At 40.0% G+C, this 13,724-nt stretch overlaps 1 protein-coding gene across 4 annotated transcripts in view; it reads left to right on the plus strand.

Moving 5' to 3' along the window:
- The window catches only part of camsap2a (calmodulin regulated spectrin-associated protein family, member 2a), an 87,309-nt gene extending 74,856 nt beyond the window's left edge, over window positions 1–12,453 (plus strand). For 2 of the 4 annotated variants that reach the window (XM_082956691.1, XM_082956693.1), the window contains 6 exons: window positions 1,748–1,884; window positions 2,326–2,543; window positions 3,163–3,259; window positions 4,689–4,804; window positions 6,874–6,992; window positions 10,222–12,453. In XM_082956691.1, coding sequence (XP_082812817.1) covers window positions 1,748–1,884; window positions 2,326–2,543; window positions 3,163–3,259; window positions 4,689–4,804; window positions 6,874–6,992; window positions 10,222–10,527 — 993 coding nt within the window. In that variant the 3' untranslated portion in view covers window positions 10,528–12,453. The remainder of the gene's footprint in view (window positions 1–1,747; window positions 1,885–2,325; window positions 2,544–3,162; window positions 3,260–4,688; window positions 4,805–6,873; window positions 6,993–10,221) is intronic. The other 2 variants (XM_082956692.1, XM_082956694.1) reach the window with 1 other exon arrangement.
- The last annotated feature ends 1,271 nt before the right edge of the window (window positions 12,454–13,724 follow it).

The raw sequence follows: 13,724 nt of genomic DNA on the forward strand, positions 1-13,724 counted from the left end.
AGGCGGGGAGCTCACCTTGACTGATGGTTCTTTGAAAATACCTACACTACTGTTCAAAAGTTTGGGGTCACTTAGAAATGTCCTTGTTTTTGAAAGAAAAGCAAAAATGTTGTCCATTAAAATAACATCAAATTGATAATAAATACAGGGTAGACATTGTTAATGTTGTAAATTATTATTGTAGCTGGAAACGACAGATTTTTTATGGAATATCTACATAGGCGTACAGAGGCCCATTATCAGCAACCATCACTCCTGTGTTCCAATGGCACATTGTGTTAGCTAATCCAAGTTTATAATTTTAAAAGGCTAATTGATCATTAGAAAACCCTTTTGCAATTATATTCGCACAGCTGAGAACTGTTGTTCTGATTAATGAAGCAATAAAACTGGCTGTCTTTAGACTAGTTGAGTATCTGCAGCATCAGCATTTGTGGGTTCGATTACAGGCTCAAAATGGCCAGAAACAAAGAACTTTCTTCTGAAAATTGTCAGTCTATTCTTGTTCTCTTGCTCAGTTGTGCACCGGGCCTCCCACTCCACTTTCTATTCTGGTTAGAGCCAGTTTGCGCTGTTCTGTAAAGGGAGTAGCACACAGCGTTGTACGAGATCTTCAGCTTCTTGGCAATTTCTCACATGGAGTAGCCTTCATTTCTCAGAACAACAAGTTGACAAGTTTTAGAAAAAAAGGTATTTGTTTCTGGGCCATTTTAAGCCTGTGATCGAAGAAAAAAAAGGTATTGTGATTATGTTGAATTATGTTTGGGAAATAAAAATATACATGGTAGTGGTAATATTTCATTCAGTACAGACATTTTAAGGCGGCTTAACCCGGGGTAAGTTGTTCCAAGAGACCTCTTTTTTGACTGTTCGGGACCTTTTTATGTTTGGGAATAATCACCAAAACAATAGCTGTTACATTAGTGTGTTGTTTTAGTCATTTCATTAGTGTGTAAATGGCAGATTCTGGATATTTGGCTGCCAACAATGACTATTGTCTTATGTAATTGAAAAAGCCTGTGCCCCAGTTCTACGACAAAGCAAATTTGCTTTGGTTCTGTTGGCGGCCATCTTTGTTTTTTGGAAGGAAATACTCTGTTTATAATATGAGATGATGAATGATTTTTTAAATAGGTCAAGTCGAGGACAACTTGGTCTTTCCTGTTGTGGGGAGGGTATCTAGCTAGCTACCGTTGTCTGTGCCTTTATCTAGGTCAGGAAACTGGAGCTTGTGAATTATTCAAATGCAGCTGCTGAGAAGTGGGTTCGTAGAGATGTTGAGCTAGTTGTAGGATAGTTGTGATGAGGTTCACATGCAATTTTCAGCATTCAGATCAAATGATCAGATTTTGCACATGGTTTTGGATCTTGTGTGCCATAGTTAGAAATAGTCGTCAGTAGAGGGGTATTGCTATTAGAGAGAGCATCACTCCCAGTTTAGTTGTAATTACTTAGGAAATACACCCAGCAAGGGGCCGCTGCCTAGGGTGGCCTACTCTTAGACTAAAAAGCATGTTCAATTAATAGTCTCCATTGAAAGTGCTAGCATGTTCAGCGAAAAGTCTCCACTAAAACTGCTTTCAACTCCTGAGTGGTAAGTATAATCTTGGTCTGTGCAGCTGCCCCTTTAAATGTACCAGAAGAAATAGCATCTCACATTAACCAGGGAAGTCCTGAGGGTTCCTGTAACTGTACATCACTGGTTATGAAAGAACACCACTGACTGTTTATGTGTACCTGTCCCCAGGATGACGGTAAGGGGGAGAACAACATGGCTCAGAAGAGGGCTGCTCTCGTGGAGAAGAGGCTGAGGAGGGAGAAGGAGACGCAGCAGAAGAAGCTGCTGCAGGAGGCAGAGCAAGAGCAGAAGAAGGAGGAGGCACGGTCTGTATTCCCTTCCACTACAATCATGCACAAGCATGCACATACTCACACCCACATACAGACACTCCCACTTGAGCACAGACACTCCTCTCACACATAGTATCATGTTGTTTGAAGTTAGTCAATCAAATTGTATTTGTCAAAGTACATCAATCAATCAATCAAATGTATTTATAAAGCCCTTCTTACATCAGCTGATGTCACAAAGTGCTGTACAGAAACCCAGCCTAAAACCCCAAACAGCAAGCAATGCAGGTGTAGAAGCATGAAATGCTAATGCAATTGATCAAAGTACATTACTACTGATTGTCTGGTCATGTGCATCAATCAATATTGAAATACTTTGATCAATGGCATACCATTGTCTATGTATGCTTGTGTCCCGGTCATAGTTGTACATGTTCTTCATTCTTGGTCATCATCTACTATGTCTCCATTCAGAGTGAAAGCAGAGGAGGAGCACTTGAGGAAGGAGGAGGAGAAAGCCCGCCGGGAGTTCATCAAGCAGGAGTACATGAGGAGGAAGCAGCTCAAGCTCATGGAGGACATGGACACGGTGATGAAGCCGCGGCTGGCCGGCTCCAAACAGAGGAGAGCCCGGCCCAAGTCCATCCACCGGGACAGCATGGACTCCCCCAGAACCCCGGCCAGGGCGGCAGGTAACCACGGAGACAGCCTCTCTCAGGGGTCACCGTCGGTGTCATGTTGGTGTGGCGTGTCTGCCCAAGTGCCGCCCATCTGGCGCCACAGCTAGCTTTGTGCCATCTGCGATTAAACACTGTTTCTCTGCAGCTCAATGTGGGTTCTTATGGTAGACTAGAGAGTGTACTAGTTCTGGTTGAGATTTGCATGCCAACTAGTACTATTAAGAAATTGCTTCATTATGAAAGCAACTCAATTTCAATTCAGTAGTTAACCCTGCTTGATTTTTTTTTAACTGCTTTGCCAAACCAATTCAACCAATTTGATCTTGTAATCTAATGTGTAGCTTGAATCGATCTCTGGTAATCTGGCAAGGACATCTCATTATGCTATGTGGGACTCTGTATGGTTTCCATGGCATCCATCGTCATTCTTTGACTACAAAAGTGAACTCAAAATCAAAATCCTGCCAAATTTAAGGAGCCATACAGAGATGTGTGTGTGTGTGTTTGCAACCATCAAATGATGCTGCAGATAGCTGTGACAAGGTGGGCACAAAATACTGTGGACGGACTGTGTTGTGATCGTGGTGTAACGGTGTTGTCCCATCTTGTGCAAAACATGTTTCACATCCAGGTTCACGACCTCGTGTTTTTTCAGTCTCCAGCTTGTCTCTGGCCTCGCTCAACCTGGGAGACAGCGACAGTGTGCACTCTGAGAAGAGAACACCAAGGTGAGATTCCTTTCTATTAACAGTATATGAAACACATTTCTGCCTAGTTGAATTTCCTCTTAGCATTTATTCTACTTTAAGGGGTGAATCTTAACTTTGACTTAAGTTTCATTTTCACTTAGTCATGCATTGATGTCAATGGGACAAGTGAAAATTCTACCTAAGTTAAAGTTAGAAAAATGTCCCAAAATGTTTATTCATACTCTGTTTCATTGAACTTGAGTATCACTTCTGACCTGCTTTTTAACCCTCTCTCTAGCCAACGGCTTTTAACCTAACGTTTCTGTATTCTCTACACTCTTTTTTTCCTACCTACTCTCTTTGACCACTAATGTTTTGGAACTGTCAGAAGTGCTAGCTTACATTCTGGCAGCCTGTGCTTCTTTCTGAGCTCTCCTAAACTGAGAAGGAGAAGGTTAGTTCCTGTGTAGTAGTTTAACCCTGAATCCACCTCACTGTGCCAGCTTCTGTAGCATAAGAATGTGAGTCCTTATGGGAAGTCTTAAGACACTGGGGCCAATACCAAGTCAAGGGTCCTGTTCATTAGGACACGCAAAGGAAAACCTTTTGTAACAGAAAACTAAAATATGTGTTTCTTATTGGACAAGTCCAGGTAGTCCCTCCTGTTTTAGTCCATTTTTGTCCATTTGGTGTCTAATGAACACGACCCATGTGATGCTTCATGGTCCCACCAACATCCTTCAATGTGACAGAGATCTCACCATCAACCCCTGCGTAAATGCATTTTTCCGCAATGCACTACACAGAACAATAAACAGCATTGTTCTGTTTTCCCTATGTCACATTGTCACTGCCTATATTCCTACTGCCTCTTAACCTCTTCCCTATGCTAAGTGTATCTAGATAAGATGCTTTGTGATTTAGGCGCTTGTAGTATCTCCCTCAAGAACACTTGATTGCATCACATTGCTTCACTGCTGCCCATGCTTGTATGAGAGTAAAGATATAGCCTTTTCACGCTATTGTTCCGACCCGAACCAAACTGTGCTGGCTCAGATATTTGGTTTACACATTGTCCTTTTCAGTATGGTTGCAGCAACTATGGTGGATGGGTAATCAGGCCAGCTCAGCTCAGTACAGCTTGGTTTGGTTCAGTTGATTGAAAAGCCCTTTAGAGAGCTTGAACTTAAGGTTTTGATAAGCAAAGAACCGTAGTAGCCAAAGCCAATCCCTGTTAGCGATGTTCAAATTACTTGGGTACACACTGTTTGTACTGTGCACACAAATAGCTTGTTTAGTTTTTCCATGGCAAGTGAGAAGTCCTTACATCATTCTATATCTGGTAACAAAGCTGACCTTTGAAAAGGCAATACCTGCGGAGAGAGGTGACCTAAGTGCTTGTGTTGGTGTCTCTGTGTGTGTCTCTCTCTCGTGTGTGTGTGTGTGTGTGTGTGTGTGTGTGTGTCAGGCCTGATTCTGCAGATGGTTTTCTGTCCCCTTGTCGATCTGGGAGCCGGAATGGGGAGGACGATTGGGAGAACGGTTCCACCACCTCGTCTGTTAAATCTAACACAGAGTACACCGGTGGGTGATCAACTCATTACACACACCAGTGGCACATTATTGGATCATTTGTATTAGCTGTATTATAATTCTTCATGATTGGCTTTGCTAACTGAGTGTACTTCATGCTTTTAAGATATCTGATTTAGGTCCTATTCATTAATCTAGTGATATTGAAATGTGTTTTGTTGTCACCGCAACCAAATAGCAACATTTGAAGGAGATGTATCTTCTGCTTGTATAGTTCCATCTATGCCACAGACTTACTCTGGCTTTAATTCCAGTTTGTCTACATTTAGTCCAATTCTCTGTTGATATTTGATTACGTTCAGAGGCATCATGCCCATAAGGGGGGGGAAAGGGCATGTTCCCCCTCAGATTTGTCATTTTTTTAACCATAATATTATGGCTCTAGATTGCAAGGAAAAGTTGTTTCAGGTGTTTGAAAACTTCTAAATTCTCCAACATCAGCCCACCTCCGGACCACCCCCTATCCATCCACACGTACTTCATGTTGCCTCTAAAATAATGGGTGCAAAACGCTCTTGGTTGCATTGACAACCAAACACAATTCAATATCTCTTTTGAAAGACAATGAATGGTAAAAGGAAAGCGTCAAAATTATTGACACCCCTAAAGATTCTTATAAATAAGGTTGTCAAAAGTTTAGTATTTTGTCCCATATTCCTATCACACAATGACTACGTTTTGACTCTCCAAACTTGTTGGATGCATTTGCAATTAGTTTTGGTTGTGTTACAGATTATTTTGTGACCATTAGTATGCTATTCAGTATGGTAAATCATGTATTGTGTCATTTTAGAGTCACCTTTATTGTAAATAAGATTAGAATATGTTTCGAAACACTTCTAAATTAATGTGGATGCTACCATGATTACGGATAATCCTGAATGAATTGTGAATAATGTCAAAGATCATACCCCTAAGATCTCCCGTTACAGTATTTGTAATGGTTCGCATTTCTTGGAGGTATGATCTTTGACCGTCTTTGATTTTATGAACAAGTAACGGCCAGCTGGTCAGGTTAGCATAGGGATAAATGTGCCAGGTTATCTAATGGGAAAAGCTAACACGTAGTGTTTTATCACATGCAATTACGTCGACGATTTTAAATTGGCTGAAGCGCATTTTAAACTTAAACCTTTTCTGATGTTCGCAAGTATAGACCCCCTGAAATTGCCCTGCCATTACCTGGTTGCTAAAATTCTATAATGTTCGCCTAATTTCAGTTTATGTTTGGAAAAACAGGCAGTGTAGAGAATCATTGTACCATCTAAACCGATGTGAAATATATTTTCAATAAGCAAACATATTGTATTGTCAGCTGTTTGAAACTGGTGTGCTAAACCAAAAGTAAAACGATGTAATGCTAAACTTAAAAATGCATTATGCAGAAATTGGTCTGCCATTTCCTGGTTGCTAAAATTCTAATAGTTCCTCTAATTTCAGTTTGTGACAAAACAAGCAAATATAGTTTGTAGACCAAACCAAAAATGTTGTATTTTCAGCTGTTTGAAGCTGGTGTACAAAACTGAAAGTAAGAACGGAAACCATAGAACTACCGCACATTGAACAGATCTACCGCTTCTTAGACTTGCTTTCAATGAGAATGGCAGATCTATAACTCACATTTCTATGTGAATTTGGTCGGTCTCCCAAAAATGTTACATATTGCTGCTTTATGGTGGGGGAAGAGTTGTTTTAGTTCAGGCTGTTGCAATTTGCCTAGTTTCCACCAGGGGGCTGCATTTTACAAAGATACCTTTTCAAAGTTGGAAATACCACTAACAGCTTCAGTTGATGTTTTTGTCACTGCACATTGGTTGGGTAACATGTTGAATCTAATGCCATGATTGGTCAGCATTAATTATTATGTTTTTGACTTGAGACAAACAAAACAGAGGAGCGAGATGATGATAGCGTACAGGGCCCTTGGTCTTAAGATTCCATGATGAGTAATGTTAAGATAATGCCTATAAATTATTTATTAACAAACTGCTGGGACAAGTCAGAGGCCCCAGATAGAATGGTTGCTATGACGACTGATAATCTTCCCCTTGTGTGCACAGGACCCAAATTGTACAAGGAGCCAAGTGCCAAATCGAACAAGCATATCATCCAGAACGCACTGGCCCACTGCTGCATGGCAGGCAAGGTCAACGAAGGCCAGAAGAACAAGATTCTAGAGGTAATGTGTTCTCTACAATCTAGTCATTCTATTTCCACGGTGTTGGTAGCTCTTCAATACAATGAAATAACATCTCAGATGAATAATTTCTTAACATTATATTAATTTCATTATGATGTTTACTAGGAATGTGTTTACGTTTTATTTTTTAGGGTGTAGATCAGCTTTAATATAGCTCATAGATTGTAGCTTCCATTAATGTAATTGTCTGCATCATTTCCAATCCCCCATATATTTTTTTGTAAATATATTTATATACAGTACCAGCAGTGGTGGAAAAAGTACCCAATTGCCATACTTGAGTAAAAGTAAAGATACCGTAATAGAAAATGACAAGTAAAAGTGAAAGTCACCCAGTAAAATACTACTTGAGTAAAATTCTAAAAGTATTTCATTTTAAATATACTTAAGGATCAAAAGTAAATGTAAATTTAAAAATATACTTAAGTATCAAAAGTAAAAGTATAAATCATTTAAAAATCCTTATATTAGGCAAACCAGACGGCACCATTGTCTTGATTTTTTAATTTTATGGATAGTCAGGGGCAGTAGGGATGACCAGGGATGTTCTCTTGATAAGTGCATGAATTGGATCAATTTCCAGTCCTGTTAAGCATTCAAAATGTAATGAGTACTTTTGGGTGTCAGTTGAAATGTATGGAGTAAAAACGACATTATTTTCTTTAGGAATGTAGTGGAGTAAAAGTAAAATATAAATAGTAAAGTAAAGTACAGATACCCCAAAAAATCACTTTACACCACTGAGTACCAGTCAAAGGTTTGGACACACCTACTCATTCAAGGGGTTTTCTTTATTTTTACTATTTTCTACATTATAGAATAATAGTGGACATCAAAACTATTTTATAACACATATGGTATCATGTAGTAACCATAAAAGTGTTAAACAAATCAAAATATATTTTATATATAGATTCTTCAAAGTAGCCACACCTTTCCTTGATGACAGCTTTGCACACTCTTGGTATTCTCTCAACCAGTTTCACCTGGAATGCATTTCCAACAGTCTGCAAGGAGTTCCCACATATGCTGAGCACTTGTTGGATTTTCCTTCACTCTGTGGTCCAACTCATCCCATTTGGGTTGAGGTTGGGTGATTGTGGAGGCCAGGTCATTTGATGCAGCACTCCATCACTCTCCTTCTTGGTCAAATAGCCCTTACACAGCCTGGAGATGTGTTAGGTCATTGTCCTGTTGAAAAACAAATGATAATCCCCCTAAGCGCAAACCAGATGGGATGGCGTTCTGCTGCAAAATGCTGTGGTAGCCATGCTAGTTAAGTGTGCCTTGAATTCTAAATAAATCACAGACAGTGTCACCAGCAAAGCACCCCCACACCATCACACCTCCTCCTCCATGCTTCACGGTGGGAACCACACACGCGGAGATAATCAGTTCACCTACTCTGCGTCTCACTAAGACACGGCAGTTAGAACCAAAAATCTCATATTTGGACAGATTTCCACCGGTCTATTGTCCATTGCTCGTGTTTCTTGGCCCATGTAAGTCACTTCCTTTTATTGGTGTCCTTTAGTAGTGGTTTCTTTGCAGAAATTTGACCATGAAGGCCTGATTGACGCAGTCTCTTCTGAACAGTTGATTTTGAGATGTGTCTGATACTTGAACTCTGTGAAGCATTTATTTTGGCTGCAATTTTTGAGGTTGGTAACTCTAATGAATGTATCCTTTACAGCAGAGGTAACTCTGGGTCTTCCTTTCCTGTGGCGGTCCTCATGAGAGCCAGTTTCATCATAGTGCTTGATGGTTTTTGCAACTGCGCTTGAAGAATCTTTCAAAGCTCTTGAAATGTTCTGGATTGACTGACCTTCATGTCTTAAAGTAATGATGGACTGTCATTTCTCTTTGCTTATTTGAGCTGTTCTTGCCACAAATGAACTTTTAACAAGGCACACCTGTTAATTGAAATGCATTCCAGGTGACTACCTCATGAAGCTGGTTGAGAGAATGCCAAGAGTTTGCAAAGCTGTCATCAAGGCAAAGGGTGTCTACTTTGAAGAATCTCAAATATAAAATATATTTTGATTTGTTTAACACTTTTTTGGTTACTACATGATTCCATATGTGTTATTTCATAGTTTTGATGTCTTCACTATTATTCTACAATGTAGAAAATAGTAAAAAATAAAGAAAAACCCTGGAATGAGTAGGTGTGTCCAAACTTTTGACTGGTACTGTATATTAAAAATCCTACTTATCTTAATTTCCATAATTAACAAATAATATAGGCAGTTCATGCAAAGGATTGTTACCTCTAACCAGGATGGCCATTACAAAAATTTCATTTTTGGGAATCAAATGTTATTTTAGCAAACAATTATTGTGATTCATCCTATATTGTCCCAAACATCTTTACACCCTAGCAACAGTTGTGGGATACATACTGCGCACACACACACACACACACACACACACACACACACACACACACACACACACACACACACACACACACACACACACACACACACACACACACACACACACACACACACACACACACACACACACACACACACACACACACAAAAACCCTTTCCCCCACAAACAACAGTTGTTCCATCCCAGAGCCTAACTCAAGAAAGGACTTGATTTACGAATACTATACAGTTGCAGCTGTTTGAGAATGCATGCAAAATTTAGCAAAAATGGGGAGATTTGATTAACCATTGTCAAGTCCTAGGTGATGGAGATCAGATACACGCCCTTCCCCTTCCCCTGAAACACCCACACGCTGGTGACCATTTTCCCAAGCATCTCTGTGCAGTTGACCTTTGATTATTTTGTGCCACCAGGGCCACAATAATATCCCTCCTCTCTGAATGTCCGAGTGTGACCTCCCTCCCCATGGGTTACTGCAGCTAGTGTTGCCAACACTGCCACTATACTAGGAATATGTTCATAGTGGATCTAATTTTTATGCAAGAGCTGGTCACCATGCTATTATCATTACATTTTTTACAATTGAGTCATTTAGCAGATGCTCTTATCCAGAGCAACTTACAGGAGCAATTAGGGTTTAGTGCTTTGCTCAACTGCACATGGACAAGATTTTTCACCTAATTGGCTTGGGGATTTGAACCAGCGACCTTTCGTTTACTAGAACAACCCTCTTAACCGCTAGACATGTCTGTTGTCTTCTACTATGCTGTATGAGGACAATGACCATTTCTTTGCTCCCTTTTTGCAGGAAATGGAGAAATCCGAGGCCAACAACTTCCTGGTGTTGTTCCGGGATGGGGGTTGCCAATTCCGTTCTCTGTACACGTACTGCCCTGAGACGGACGAGGCCACCAAGCTGACCGGTATTGGGCCCAATCGCATCACCCGCAAGATGATCGAGGGTCTCTACAAGTACAATTCAGACAGGAAGCAGTTCAGCCAGATCCCCGCCAAGACCATGTCTGCGAGCGTGGACGCCATCACGATCCACGGCCACCTGTGGCAAACCAAGAAACCAGCCACCCCGAAGAAAGTGGTACCTGCCAAGCCCTAATAGAACTTGCCGTACACTCCCAGCCACCCCCACCATTTCCCTTCAAATGGAACAGTCCACATTCAATTTGCACTTCACTGTACATATCCATGAGGATTCAGCACCTGCAATGTCAGTTAGATGAATGCATACTTCTGTTTTTGTTGTTTTGTTATCTTGTCATTCCTGTTCATTTTCCTTTAAAATTCCAAACTGGACATGGGGACTCAGTTAAAGATATGCACAACTGGAATGTAAAACACTATTTAGTTAAGAGTTGTAAATGGATATCACTGATGTGTTTAGTACAAGAGATTGTCTGATTTTAGTCATTTTATTACAGCAAGTGTGTGTATGTGGTTTTGTATATGCCAAAAGAGAGACAAAAAAGAAAAGATATGAATGCCATATGTTTTATTTGGCACACTGAAGCACTGAATGTTACTCATCTGTATAGACAGAATTTTGCTTATCTGTTAACATGTGTGGCCTTACGCTTGTTTTGTTTTTGTATGTCAGTGCAATCAGCTCAGAGACTTTTGTATGCTGTATGCTGAGGTGACAACGCTTTTTCCATGTTTTAGGTTCAAATGCAAGCTGATAAGTCTGCATAAGCTATACACAACATTGAGGGCCAAAAAATAAGAGCAGAATACCAACAAGCATACAGCTAGTGTTAGCCACCCAATACATTGCACGACTAGGCCAAGTGTTTTTTTTCCAGCTTATCCCGCCTTTTGGAAAATGTGTTTTAAAGAAAGCATCTTAAACCACACTGTACTTTCTTAATGCTGTGTGTTCACAGCAGGTTTGTGAACTAAAAATAAACATGCGTTTACGTTACCTCCTTTTCAATTGTCACAAAATGGACCAGATTTGGTCAAATGTCTGTTACGTCTGTCTGTAATGATTTAGGCCATTTGAAAATGCTAAGTTTAACTATGGATATAAACCCATGATATAGAATAATTTAATGTTATTAAGGATTGTGATTTAGATTTTGGACTATGAAAATGGACTACAGCCCTAGTTAGGTACCATTACATGTATTATACCATAAACAGTCATTATTGTTGATTCTGTTTTAGTTCAGTCTAAAATCTTTTCAGAATTGTATCATTTTTTAAATTCTCAATGTCAAATTCCTTGTCATAAGTTTGTTTATAGGATACTGCTTGACAGTGAGATTAACACACAGCTTGTGTATTCTTTTATTATTCAGTTATAGAAAAATACAGATGTATTTAATTTGCATTTAAGTATTTCAAGACAATTATGTATCACATGTTGTGGTAGATGCCACACTCATTTGGTAAGATAAAGTACTTTGGTATGAGTACGTTTTTAGAGACCCCACATCTACTGCACACATGGAGACCAGACTGATGTTCGGTAAAGCAAAGATTTTTTCCCCCCCTCTAATAGCTGACTGAAGGCAGAATGTGGCAAAGTTTGTCACTCCAATACGGGTAGAGGCTTCTTACTGTCTCCCACCAGCGTCAACACTTTCCTTTTGTCTATTAAAGTAGCCTCGTCGAGCAACAACTTGTGTAGGTTGGGGATTAAGGGATGAAGATATCACAAACATACAGTACTCCCCACACCCTATACGGTTAAAACATTGGTGTTTGGTTTTCATTGGGGTATATTTATAGAATTACCAAAAGAGAAGTTATGTGTCTCTGGAATTTTGTAGAAAATGATATTGCTATGGGACTACTGTTACAGTCGTCTTATTAGGCCGTTTAAGGCCAAGATTAATGGCTATTTATTTATAAATGAGTGGACATTGTACAGTGTTGCCGTAAATTAGTCTGTCCATCCTCCTGATGAAGCATTGCTTCCATTTTGTTTATCAGACCGTGTGGTGTCATTCAACATATTGCTGAACATTGTAGGTTTGTTTTGTTTCTCTTTTGCATTGAATAAAATGAAGCATGGCCTCAAGTGTGTTGTGTGTCTCAATTGTCATATCAATTGTTTCCCTAGATAATCAGTCGACAGAAACCACGGTCAGTGATTATCTCCTGCTACCTCAGTATTGATGAGGATTGTATTAATTATATGATTATGATTTGTGAAAAAAGGTCCGAAATAATTATATTTTGCTTGCTATGGCGATATACTGCAATAACTAATATCAACCCTTCTTTTACCTAGGGTCTTTAGAAATGATCTGTGCACTGTCTATACCTTTGGGGTTGATTCCGATTTAGGAAATTAGGCCTTTCTTACGCACATCTTTCCAATGCACAGCGAGTAGCAGCAGTGTATCAAAGGGGTGGGGGGGGGCGATTTAATTAATTTGGCGATTTAAGTGGCGATTTAATTAATTTTTCAGCAGTGTTATGGCTTGGGGGTAGAAGCTGTTGAGGTGCCTTTTGGTCCTAGACTTGTATGCATCACTGTGTGTGGAGTAAAGGTTGTCTAGAATGTATTTTTCTCTGGTTGCACATGTGACATGCTGGTAAACATTTGGTAAAACTGATTGTTTGCCTGCATTAAAGTCCCCGGCCACTAGGAGTGCCAATTCTGGTGAGCATTTTCTTCTTTGCTTATGGCCTTATAGAGTTGGTTGAGAGCGGTCTTAGTGCCAGCTTCGTTCTGTGGTGGTAAATAGACAGCTACGAATAATATAGATGAGAACTCTCTAGATAGTGTGGTCTACAACTTATCATAAGGTACTCTACCACAGGCGAGCAATACCTCGAGACTTCTTTAATGTTAGACATCAGCTGTTACCGACAAATAGACACACACCCCCACCCCTCGTCTTACCAGAGGTAGCGTCTCTGTTCTGCCGGTGCATGGAAAATCCCGCTAGCTCTATATTGTCCGTATTGTCGTTCAGCCATGTCTCGGTGAAACATAAGATGTTACAGTTTTTAATGTCCCGTTGGTAGGATAATCTTAATCATAGGTCATACATTTTATTTTCCAATGATTGCACGTTAGCAAGAAGAATGGATTGCTGTGGGAGTTTACTTGCTTGCCTAAGGATTCTCATAAGGCTGCCCGATCTGCGGCCGCTTTTCCTGCGTCTTTTCACGCAAAAAGCATGGATCTGGGTCAGTTCCAGTGAAAGCAGGATATCCTTCTCGTCAGATTCGTTAAAGGAAAAATAATGAATGTGAAACGTCAGCCATGTTCATCAGCACCATCTTTATCATTCATGGTTTCCTCACTCGTAAAGGTGGTGGAATTATGAGGGAATTAAG

The sequence above is a fragment of the Salmo salar genome, chromosome 10 (assembly GCF_965601325.2).
Source record: "Salmo salar chromosome 10, fSalSal1, whole genome shotgun sequence".
NCBI classification, from domain to species: domain Eukaryota; kingdom Metazoa; phylum Chordata; class Actinopteri; order Salmoniformes; family Salmonidae; genus Salmo; species Salmo salar.